General features: G+C 42.4%; 1 protein-coding gene across 2 annotated transcripts in view; it reads left to right on the forward strand.

Annotated features, from left to right (window-relative positions):
* The first annotated feature begins 3970 nt into the window (after positions 1-3970).
* TNNI3K (TNNI3 interacting kinase) overlaps positions 3971-12538 on the forward strand; it is a 65482-nt gene continuing 56914 nt past the window's right edge. The window contains exons 1-5 of one of the 2 annotated variants that reach the window (XM_074152681.1): positions 3971-4078; positions 4713-4821; positions 6980-7065; positions 8550-8647; positions 9669-9779. In XM_074152681.1, coding sequence (XP_074008782.1) covers positions 4039-4078; positions 4713-4821; positions 6980-7065; positions 8550-8647; positions 9669-9779 — 444 coding nt within the window. In that variant the 5' untranslated portion in view covers positions 3971-4038. Of the gene's footprint in view, positions 4079-4210; positions 4267-4712; positions 4822-6979; positions 7066-8549; positions 8648-9668; positions 9780-12538 lie in introns of those variants that run through there. The other variant, XM_074152682.1, reaches the window with a different exon arrangement.

Raw genomic sequence — 12538 nt, forward strand, 5'->3', positions numbered from 1 at the left:
TTATCATTAAGGTGAAAACCTGTCCCGGTTTGAAGTAAAACCGAACCAATTTTCTGTTCTGTAACTTTACATCCCAGCTAGGCCTCCTCTAACTCTGAAATTAACGGCATATTGTGGAGAAAACTGCTCCTTCTCAGAATGATCAGCCCAATGTTTGTGCTCCGTGCCAAGGGATGGTGTGCAGAGAGGCCCTTGCTTATCCTTATTGCTGTAACAACCAAGGGCAGCCAATTTCGTTATTTGCCCCCTTAGAGGGTCAGAAACGGAAAAAACGTAGAGGGGTCACATCGGTGGGGAGGAGGGGACAGGAGAGGTGACCCAAACCTGACCAACAGGGTATTCCATCCCATCTGCCCCATGCTCAGTATAAAAGCTGAGGGATCAAAGGATCAGCCCCTTCCTGCGATGGCCGATGTCCAGAGAGGACTCTGCCTTTGATCTGGATTCTGCCTTTGATCCCGATCCGTGTGTTCCTGACTCCAGAGCTGGAACCCAGTTCCCATCCGTCACTGAGTCCAGTCGGGGACTTCCCCAGTGCCTGCCGGTGACGTGACCGTCATCCTGGGAGCTTGATAGGGTTTTGTATGTGTTGTATCTATTTCATTATTTTCTTCTTTATTTTTATTTTAATATTAATTCTTCATTAAAGTAGTTTAGTTCATTCTAAACTTCTGAATCTCCTTATCTCTTTCTCTCCTCTCTCTCTCTTTCGGGGGGGGGGGAGAAGGGAGGGAAGGGCCATCTGTCAGTCTGGTTTTGGTAAATTTGGCCGAAACCACGACAAAACCGAAGTGCTTTTAGCCAGATCATGTGACACAATAGTGGAATAGTGTAAAATAGAAGAAGTATCTCCTGCCTGGGGAGATGCCATAGGAACGATGCCCACAGGACGTGCTGTCCCAGGTAGGACAGCAGTAGCCACAGACTGTGTTTGCTGAGGGCAGGCAATGGCCGCACGCAGCCCTCCCGGAGTCCTCCCTGTTCCCGGAGCGAGGGGAGCGGGAGGAGGGTGGGTGGTGTGAGGGGGGGCACAGCACTGCTGAAGGCCCAGCCATTTTGGGTGACGGGCCCTGGTGCAGCTCCCTCCTGCTGTGCCGCCATGCAGCTGGGGCAGGAGGCACGGAGCAGAGGCCATGGCACAGTGCTGCACTCACCTGCAGGGTAGACAGAAGAAGGACGAGTCTCAGATGCCTGAGAACAGATTCCTTAGCCTGTACCAGCAATAGTGTGGCCAGCAGGACTGGGGCAGTGACCATCCCCTTGTCCTGGGCACTGGTGAGGCCCCACCTCAAGGGCTGGGTCCAGTTTTGGGCGCCTCATGACAGGAAAGACCTCGAGATGCTGGAACATGTCCAGAGAAGGGCAACGGAGCTGGTGAGGGGTCTGGAGCACAAGTCTTGTGAGGAGCGGCTGAGGGAGCTGGGGGTGTTCAGCCTGGAGAAAAGGAGGCTGAGGGGAGACCTTCTCGCTCCCTACAACTCCCTGAAAGGAGGGTGTAGCCAGGGGGGGTCGGTCTCTTCTCCCAAGGAACAGGCGATGGGACAAGAGGAAACGGCCTCAAGTTGCCCCAGGGGACGTTTAGGATGGATATTGGGGAAAAATTCTTCCCCGAAAGGGTTGTGAAGCCTGGGAAGAGGCTGCCCAGGGCAGTGGTGGAGTCACCATCCCTGGAGGGATTTCAAAGCCGGGCAGACGTGGTGCTGAGGGATGTGGGTCAGTGGGGGCTTGGGCAGTGCTGGGTTGATGGTTGGACTCCATGATCTGAAAGGTCCCTTCCAACCTTAATGGTTCTGTGATTCTGTGATAGAACTGAGTTATCACACCAGCAGCAGAGGCTGCTAAATGCTGTGGGGGTGCAAATACCTGCACAAGTGCTGAGACACCTCATTTCAGAGCCAGGAGGTCCAGCTGCAGGCCCTGCTTTCAGAGCAGCTCCTAAAAGCACAGGCTACGAAGAAAAAGGCTGATCTATCTTATTTGACAATCAAAGGTAATCCTAATAAGGTAAACACTCTCCTGCATGACTGGATCAGAAAATGTTCAGAAAGCTCCACTGCTCTAAAAAGACGAAATGCATCCCTTGCCAAGCTCCTGATGTAGCCCGGGCTGCCGAGGGAGGTGTGTGCTGAGGGGAACGTGTCCTGCAGGCCTTCTTACCCCAGAACGCTCTAGCGGGAGGGAGAGACGGCTAAAACACGAGTCTTTGCACAGCTACGGCTGCATTTCAGACATTTGGAGAAAAACAAGCAGCGCTCAGCTAATAAAAGCTGTGGGAGAGGAGATACCCGTCTCCGAGCTGCGTTTCCAGCTCTCCCAGTTGCTTGGCAACTAGATGTGGAGGATCGGTTACAAGGCTGGTGCCTTTTTGCAAATATTTGGTTGAATATCACAGGGCATATTGTCAAAGCAGTTCAAAGTCTTCTGAAATACATCCTTGGTTTTATGTGTAAATCAGTGCAAATAATGGATGAGCTGGTGCTGTGTCGGGAGCTATCACAGGAGTGCGAGTTTGTTGACAATGGGATGCAGCACGTTGAAGATTTTATATATGTGTGTATTACATTAACATATCTTCTTTCCTGAATCCTTAACTGGGAAAAGTAAGAAACATACACACAGGACAGCTGCCAAGGTCAATCAACACACTTTAAATATATAGATGTGTATCTAAAAGCAAATAAATATATGTGTGTGTATTTATACACATCTAACTATATGTATACCAAATAAATAAATAAATAAAACAGTAAAAGGAGAAAAAGAGACACATACAGAAACCAGTATGAATCCCCGAATTCCTGGGACAATATGTGCAAAGTAGTTCCGTTTGATAGAGAACGCAGGGAAATGGATGTGAAAAGGGCAGAGAGTACACAAGCAGATCTGTGCTAACCAGATCGCCGAGGAGATTCCATGTGTGCGAGTGAAAAGCAGTGTTATTTCGCCATTAACCAATCTTTCACAGTTCTGAAGCACGGAGTCTCCCAGGAAATGCATCTCTAAACACAGTCCGGATTCATTCTGTCGTGATCTGTTTGCACAGATGTGTACCGACACGGAGCCGTTTGCTCGGGTCACCCTTGCAATTAGCCAGATGGTGGGGGTGTTACTGCGTCACTGTGGCAGAGGGTCCGAGATAAAATGCTAACAAACAGGACAAATTGGACTGAGCACAGGATTTAGTTACGTATCTTTGTAGATCCTGGTCCTCAGCTGCCTTGTACCTGGTCTGCCTGAAATAGGAACCAAGCAGTTTCACTGTGTCCTCCTCCATCTCCGGAGAAATTCTGGCTAGAGCGGGAGCAGGAGCGGAGTGACCTGGAGAGTCCCCTCCCTTTGTGGTCAGCCCAGCTGCCAGCAGGTCACGTCCTTCACCAGCAGCACCACGGCCCGTTCCAACAGCCGAGCTGCTGCCGCCTGGGCTAGGAGGGGGAATCTCTGCAGAGCTTCTCTGCACGGACCAAACGTTCTGGACTTCCTCGGCATAACAGCGTGCACAAATATTACCCAACCACAAAAAGCCGGTACTCTCTGGCGTGACACAACTTGCACGTCCTAAGTAAGATACCCAGGTGCTCCACAGCCCTCCCCCGGGTTAAGATTCATTTTGATGTGACGAGTTGAGATCATCCCCAGCCTCTCCAGACTGGGGACTCCCAGCACTCCTCAGGGATCCTGAAAGTATCCTTGGGATTCAGCTTCTAAAACTCCTTTTTCTCTACAAAACTGGTAGCAAGCTCCCAAATCACCCGCTTCCCACCAGTGTTAGGGATTCAACAGATGAGAGCAACTGTTTCTGTTGGAACAGATAGAAGGGTTTTGAGCAAGCTGATTAGGTACCGTTATTACTTTTTTTTACAGTTGGCAGCACTGCCAGTTTTGCTCCGTGTCATTGTTGCATGACATTCCATTTGGCACAGGGTTTATTTTTAGGCAGAGACTATCAAAAGTATTTTTCAGCGGGACTGTCACTGCTCTTGAACAAGGAATCATATTACTGCAGGAACTTTGCTGAAACAAAGAAGATATATTGGACAAATGGGAAATTATAAATCTAGACCAACCCAAACTTGCACTGGTAATTAATGTTGCTTTTTTGAATGCAATATACCATGCATCCATCTACAAGATGCAAATGATATTTCAGGAAATAACTCATTGCTAATTTACTCCTGAGTTCAAGGATAAGGTATTGTGTTGTTCTTGGCTTACAAGAAGAATGGCTTAACCCAAGTCGCATAGACAGTCTGTAAAAGAAGACAAAAGGCTAGTAAAGTAGATTTCTTTGTGTAATCCTGTAAGATCATGTTATCTTAAATTATTGTGTTGATTTAACTCATGCTTCATTACAAAAACCTTTAAACTTCTGACTTTTTTATGCTGTGTGTCTCTGCTAAGATTTAGGAAATAAGAGCTAACATGCAACCTGGGGCTTGAGTTTTCTCTTGTTCAAGTTAAAAATATTTCTGATAAGGATTCATGTGTCTTAGTTGTCTATGAAATGAGTATCTATGTGTCTATAATTGTCGCAGCAAGAACAGTTTAATAGCTGTAATATTTTAAACTTTCACACTTTAATAGAAAAATACATGAAAGAGTGTGCAATTGGCTGTTTAAAAATGAAATAATGTGGTTACTGGGACATTATGATCCGAGTTCCTGATTTGATATGTTTTGAAGCATTTTATGAATCAGGGTTTTTTTCTTGTTAGATGAATGGAAGAAGAAAGTTAGTGAATCGTATGCTATAATCATAGAACGATTAGAAGATGACCTGCAAATCAAAGAAAAGGAGCTGACAGAACTGAAGCATGTTTTTAGGTAAAATATTCTGGAAACTTATTTGTTAATTTCTTTCAAATGAGTATTTGCTATTAAACAGTATTTTCAGTTTCAGGTGTTTTCTTATGGAAGGAGTGTCTCCCGTATGGAATGCACGTTCTTTAATGTCTATTTTTGGGAATATGTCGCTACAGTTCTGGGCAAGAGTCCCACAGCATAGTACCAGAATTAGTGGCTGTTAATTACTAATGCCAATATTTTACAACAAACACCTGTATACTTTTGTAAATTAATTAGCTTTAATGTGGTGTCTAAGTTTATTGTGGTACTTTTCAGTTTTGCTAAGGTGTTTCTTCAGACTGTCATATTGCTGAAGTAACAGATTTTAAACAAGCACAAAAGAAGATTATCTTCTGGAAGTGGATTTTAAATTCCTGATTGTGATCACTTTCTCAGCACAGCACATGCTAACAACCAAGGTCACCCAACCAAGTAACATGGGCATTACCTGAAGAGCTCAAATACAGAAACACCCAGCTCACTGACTGTGAATAAGTAAAGAAAATGGTCAGGTAAATAATTTCAGACATCAAAATCACTTGAAAAAATAGAGGATTCTAATCAGAAATAAATCACAAGCTCAAAAAAGCCGAACCTGTCATATAAATGCCATGCCCATGTCAGTCTCGGTAAGAGAGGGTTTATATTTTAAAAGGAGAGAGAAGTATTAAAATCTTGTTTTTAATTGCAACTGTGTTAACTGTGTTTAACAGTGCTACTCACTGGGGATGGATTTCTAGATACAGAAATCTAAGTGTTCTGCTAAACCGTGATTATTATTGTACTGATACTGAATTATTGTACTGATATATTGTACTGTACTGATTTACAGGGAAAAAACCCTGAACTTCTATTGACAGACCAAAATCGGCATTCTCCACAAAAGTATTAATTGCTATCTGTATTTAATTGTCAACAAATGTAATTACTGAGAATGTCTGATGGGGCAGTAACAAGTCAATCTGTGCTAAAGGAAATCCATGAGACTCAACGGCAGAAGCTAAAATGTTCAAGTATGGTAATGATTTATCAATTTGCCAGTAAAAATAGAGTGATCACTTTCCTTCACACTTTTCAGAGGCTCTCGTCACTGTTTAAAAAATAAATGTGACACGTCAGGCATTCAGGAGTTTTTCGAGTAAAGCTATAATGGCGTTTGGATAGGACTTGTAACCAGAGGTGGGTAGGGCCCCGCGCTCTCATACAGAACAGAGCCTCAAATACATATTCTGAATGTCTCTTAATGAGTCAAACTTGCTATGGACCCTATTTAAGAGTTACTACATTAGAAATGTTTTAATAATAATTACTCCATTTTAATTATTCATTTCATCCTCGTGTGGCCTACGAAGCACTATGAAATCATTAAGCTATGTAAAAATGTAACACTGTACCAAAAATGTGGAAGAAAATGAAACATTAAATTGAGCTTCATTTTCCCAGTGTCACAATATGTAAGTGACATTTAGTTGTTCTAGAATTTTAAGTGCAAACAAGCCTTTCCTTAGCAGGGTGTGAGTACAAACTATAATATTTTGTTTATATCAAAACCAGAAATACTTGACCACAAGATTATGGGAAGTCAAAACGAGGATCTATAAATTATTTTAAAATTCTATTTTAATGCATCACAATAAAGCAAAGTAGAAAAGCAGAGCTATAAAATCACACCAGCCTGCTGAGCATTACAGGCCTTACTTGCTGAAAGGCTTTTCTGGTTGTTCTTCTGACTTGGCTTGTTTGCCTCTAGTTCTGTGCATGTCCTGCGCATCGTTTTAGAACAAATACATTGATTTTTAAAAGATTTCTTAGTATTGCATCAATAAAAAAACTGGGTTTGTACCGATTATTTATATTTCTAAAGAGTTTTTCCTCTTTTTTTTCCTCTAATTTAGCTGATTTTAGAATATATATATTGTGACTGAATAGCAGGATTGTTCCGAAAACAATAAATCTGGACTACTCACTTGTTATTAGTAAAGTATTTCTAGATTTACAGAGTATAAACTGGTATAAAATTAGCCCCATGTCTCCAAAAAGAATTATATTGAGATTTCTCTTTTAATTTTTTTTCCAAATGAAAGAAACTGTGCTAAAGGATGAAAACAGTAATAATCTGTAAAATCTCTTTTTTCAGCTCCGATGAAGCCTTCTGCAAAGTCAATTTAAATTACCGCACAGAAAATGGGCTCTCTCTTCTTCATTTATGCTGTGTATGTGGGGGTATGTATTTAAATATGAGGTTCTTTAAACATTTTATCCACATGGCTACTGATTTGTTCTGTCTAATAGCTGCCAGGAAGGTTATATTTTCAGTGAGTTTCTCTCCGTGTTGCCCTTGTTGAGAGCTGGATAAGCATCTCTAGCATTGCTCTCAGCTCCACTGCCAAGTTCCATGGAACCCTGTTATGGCTGGTTCTTCAGTCCAGGAAAAGTTCTGGTTGATAATGTGGCGTTTTTCACTACAGGTGTTCAACTAATTCAGTGAACCCATACTCGTCATACAGCATTGCTCTACACTTTTGTGCACGGTATAGACTTCAGGAGCTCCTTTTAGCAATACTTTGCCGTACATACAACATCTATTTTTCTGGTCTAATGAAAATACCTGCATTTTTTTTCATGGTGATTAATAGAACAACTCAAATGCTTTAGTGAAAAATACCAGCTGATAGGATTGTTGCAGATAGCAGATCAGAGCACACAAGAAAAGAGTGCAAGGTGTCTTGTGGGATGCTCATAAACACACACTAGTGGTGGGATTTTCCACTCGGATCTACACTGCTGCTGTTACCCACATAGTGGGCCATCAGTTCATGCACACGCTTTGCACTTGTACAATTTCCAGCGGAAATTGGCTGAGAGAGGCAAAGAGAATTTTACCCTAAGGTTCCAGCTTGTCAAAGTACTTAATAATAACGTGCATAAACAATTTGCTCAATCTTAGATGCTCACATGAAGAAGGGCCTGATCCTGCACGCTGGAAACTGAGTGGATCTTTACACTTGATTTCAGAGTGCAAGATCGAATCCAAAGATGGCATTGGTACCTGGTAACATTACAGCCACGGGTGGGATCACAGAGAGGAAATTCAAGAAAACATACAATGTTAATTCATTAGGGACGGTATGTGACCGCTTGAAGGAGGGAGAGAAGCTGTTAGATCCAGCATTGTCCTTGATCACTGTCATAGGTGTTCAGAAGGCAGATACATTTTTGAGACCCCCAGTGTGCACCAGAAGGGAAGGGGGAAAGCTCCTTGCCCACGCTGACACTCACAAACACCCCCCAAAGCTGTCCTGCAGTAGTGCTGTGGGGAGGGAGAGCAGTGCTGCCCTTCTGAGCTCAGTGCCTGAGAAACCAGAGCTTCTGGAAGCACCTGGTGGTGTGTGGAGTCCTTTGCAGCACGATCTGGATGTTAAAAGAGGAGTTTGCTTCTTTAGAAGTTCAACTGTCCTTAAGGAATCCTTATAAAAGCATGAACAAACAGTGAGCCAGCCCACGGCCGGATCTGCAACTGTCCCGCTGGGTAAGGAGGTGGCGCCTCATTCCACCTGGAGGTTTCACAAGATGTATTTCATGGCTTGCCTCAGGTTGGCAGATAAGCTGCCTATTTCTCTTTGCTTCCAGACTCACACAGAAGTTTGTTACTTCATCTGTGCGTTCTTCTCTGTAAATGATGTTGTTTTCCGATTCTCATCCTAAAGGTAACAAATCACATATTAGAACTCTTATGCTAAAAGGACTGCGCCCATCCAGATTAACAAGAAATGGATTTACAGCTCTGCACTTGGCAGCTTATAAGGTAAGTAATTTTGAATAAACTGATGAAAAGAATCAGAAATTCCTGAAAACAGGAAAACCATTTCAGTATGAACAAATGTTATGCTTTCACAGATATATTTTAACTGCTGCTTCTCTGGCATTGATTCATTCTTGCCCTTCTTTTAGTGTCTGCTCTGAAGAGGCAGAGAAGAATGAGGAATTTAGAGCTTTTAGCATCTCTTTTGCCCCTGTGTTGTGTGCATTTCCTCTCAGGAAACAAAGAAAAGGGACTGGAGAAGTCTCATCTCTGGGCTGGATGATGGAAGACAGGTCCCCAAGAAGTGACAATTATAGTAGCTCTAGTTGGTGCAGTTAGAACAAGTGATGGTGAGAAAGATGGCCTGGTTTCTCCTGCGAGTTCTGCCAGTGTCCCCAAACATATAATTTCACTTCTCTATTTAATTTCACTGTTTGTAAAGGAGAATTTATTAATGGTCATATTGCCTGGGCATTATGACTCCTAATGTGTTTCTCAACTGTATTTTTATTAGTATCATTTGATAGTGCCCATTGCTGTTGTTATGCCTGGAAGAAGTTGTAGTAAAAACTGTGTGTATTACAGGAAAGCAGTGAAATGATACAAAAATAAGCTCACAGTTCAGAATCTGGCATGCGTGCTGTATATTTATCCTGGGAACTCCTCGGGTGCCCTTCTTCTATGTTAGGTACTGTAATGTTTTGACGTTTAAACAGTTTGTGTGAGCACTTAATAACAGCTTGGAGACTGAGAGGTCTTTAAAGACAGCAAAAAATCAGAATAGAGACTGGTTTTAAAGACGCAGGCTTTAGTATAGCAACAGAGAGATTTCCGATGCCTGGGACAAATCTTCCCTCCACTTCCCTTGCACTCTGTGCTCCTGGGGTCACGGTCAGTCCCTGCTCTTGAAATGCAGCCGCGTTAGAGCTGGGAGGCCTTGACATGCCCCACTCCCTTTGGCTCCCTTCCTGTGACTGTTAGAGCCGTGTCCCAGAAATAACATGTTTCAATGCATGCCTTTTAGGACAACGCCGAGCTGCTAACGGCGCTGCTGCATGGGGGGGCTGACATCCAGCAAGTGGGGTATGGAGCTCTGACAGCCCTCCACATTGCCACAATCGCCGGCCACCACAAGGTACCGTTCTCTTTCTCTCTGTGGGCATTGAGGGCTAGCATTAGCTAATAGTTACTTTAGATTTTAGATTTTGCCTTTCAAAAAGAAACTCAGAATTGGTTTAGGGCAGCTAAATTTCATTTAATCTTTTCTAAACTTTGGGAAAAGTACATCTGTGCATTTTTGCATTAAACAAATGCACAAAAGACATAGATCTGTTTGTATATCTCTTACCTTTATATAAATGTCTTTAAAGTCTTGGAAATAAATGGCATTGTTTTCTAAATATCAGAAGTGTTAACCAATAGGTACGTGGTGAAACACACTCACTCATACATGTCGGGATTTCTGAACCTGGATATGGAGACCTCTTCTAGGTCTCACGGGCTCTGCTTCACAGCTCTGTGATTTTCACTTCAGAAAGGGACAGAGGTTCTCACTTTAGAGCTATTTTATACTTTGGACTAGTACAGAAAAAACTGTTGTCAGAGTAAGTCTAGCGTAAATCTCAAGCATCCATATTGATAAGTCTCCTGTGGGTTGGAGACTTATCGCTGCGGGGAGCAGAGGAAGGGAGAGAGGGGCGCGATTCCCTCGAGGCCTATAAATCAGGCCCTTCTCTTTCTAGATGTGCTGTCAGTCATGAATCTGTTTTCTTATCATTTACCACCTCAGTTCAGTCATTTCACACATCATCTCATTTCTGTCACCCTGGCAACAGCTCACTCAGTGTAATTTATTTATTTTTTTTAATGTCTTAAAGTACTGGGTGTGCAAAATTACCTTGGTAATGAAGGGTTTATGACTGTAAACGTACTCATGAATTCAGGTACTTCACTTTTTAGCTCCTTTGGGTCCATTAAGCAATCAAAGATTTTGTCCTCTGCTTGAGTAAAAGTTTTAACTTATACAGAGTGCTGGACTAATTTATGGAGACAGAAACATCAGAATTCTTTAAAGAGAGATACTCAGAAAGAAATGGAAGGAAAAATAACTATGTACAAGGGAGGAAATCCAGATGATATTAATAGTGGCCTTTAAACTGTGGATTTAGTTGTGCATCTTAGATTTATAAATTCACAATACGGGTGGTTTATGCATACTTTGTCTGCTGGAATCTTTCCCAGACTTGTGGGCCACCAAGGGCAACCGAGGATACTGGTGAATTTAGCTTTCCATTGCTTGCAGCCTCCACAGTGGTTCCAAACTGCTTCAAACCCGACAGGTATGTTTGCAGTTCTTGATAAGCCAGGATGCATAAAGACGCAGTTGGTGACAGCCTTGTGTTACCCAGAGAGCATCACATCCCTGAGATCAGGGGCCATCGCGACGTTCCCTTCACATACACACACAGCTCTTTCCATTGGCTTCATGGAAATCCTCCTTGTGTAACCTACTGCTAAAAATCAGATAAGGAACCACCATATCTAATCGTTCTGTGGAATTATAATGGAGATATTAACCAGAGTCTTAACTCTTTAATGATCTTTTTTGCTTTTATGGAGCCTGTATTTAATGTTTCCTCAGTGGGAAATACAGAGTACTCTTCTCTGCATTGGACTTTCAAGTAATTTTTAAAACGTCTGGGCCTTGTCTTGCAAATGTCAGAGGAAGGTCTGCTATTTGTCTATTCTTTACCTCCTACTGAGGTTATTGAAAAAAGGGTGCTCAGAATACGACAAGGATAAGACCATTAACGTGATAAGAAATAACATTGTGAGTGGTTTTGAAAAGCCCCTTATTTCTTCCTTGGGAATGATCAGATCTTTATCAGCAGTATTCTCCATAAACGGAGTGGGGTTCTGTATAACTCATTTGGTTCAGCTGCTGGTCTAGGGACTGCAGATTTATAGTCCAAGGGCAAGCTTTTTCCTCCCTTCCTCATATAGCTTTGAAATTCTCGGTCAGCTGAGAAGCTCCTCTGCTAGATTAAATAGCTTATTTTGTCCTCAACTGCATTAATATTCATGGAACTATGGAATAATTTTTTCAAACCCCGTAAAAAACCAGAATAAATTTAAGAAAGAGAAAACAGATTTTTTTTGTCATCTTCCTATTTTCAGTAAGGTAAATAATTATTTATACCATTAAATAAATAAATAGCATAGATATATACACCAACCTACATAACAGTCTTTTACTACAGAAGAGGACTGACTATATTTAAGAGAAGGACGGAGAGAATTGGGATAAAAATTGCTCTGTTCCCCATTTCCCTGAAGAGTCAGCCTGTGGCTTGTGCTCCGTCACTGCCCCTGAAACCACGAGAGTGATCAGCTCTCTGAAATTTGGATACCAAAGGCCACCAGTGTCCATGGGATGTTCCGACTCATTTGATCCAGGATGGGGTATAAATATTTTATCTGCTCTTAGTGCCATATTTTACTTCACCAAAATGATGCTGTTTGCTTATTTTATCTATTCATGGAAATTGCAGTTCACAATGGGAGGAATGAAAATTTTATGAAAAATTATAAAATAAGCTGATGAATGTGTTAGAAACATCACCAAATAAGTTTAATAAATCTCTCATTAAGCCTGCTATTTTGAAAACATTATATGCTTGCAGCCCAGGGAGGCCATTGCTAAATAAATAATGCACGTGCCTCATGCACATTTGTGTGTTGTCCAGTATCACTGCCCTGGAAAACCAGCATCATTGCCTCTGTCATTTGGTAAATTACAGTTGTCCTTCTGAGATGAGAATATCTCTGGGTGTGGAGCTGGACCGAGGGCTGCACCAGGGACACTTCATTTGTGCCCCCTGCAAAGCTGAGGAT

This window comes from Numenius arquata, chromosome 8, assembly GCF_964106895.1.
Source record: "Numenius arquata chromosome 8, bNumArq3.hap1.1, whole genome shotgun sequence".
Lineage (NCBI taxonomy): Eukaryota > Metazoa > Chordata > Aves > Charadriiformes > Scolopacidae > Numenius > Numenius arquata.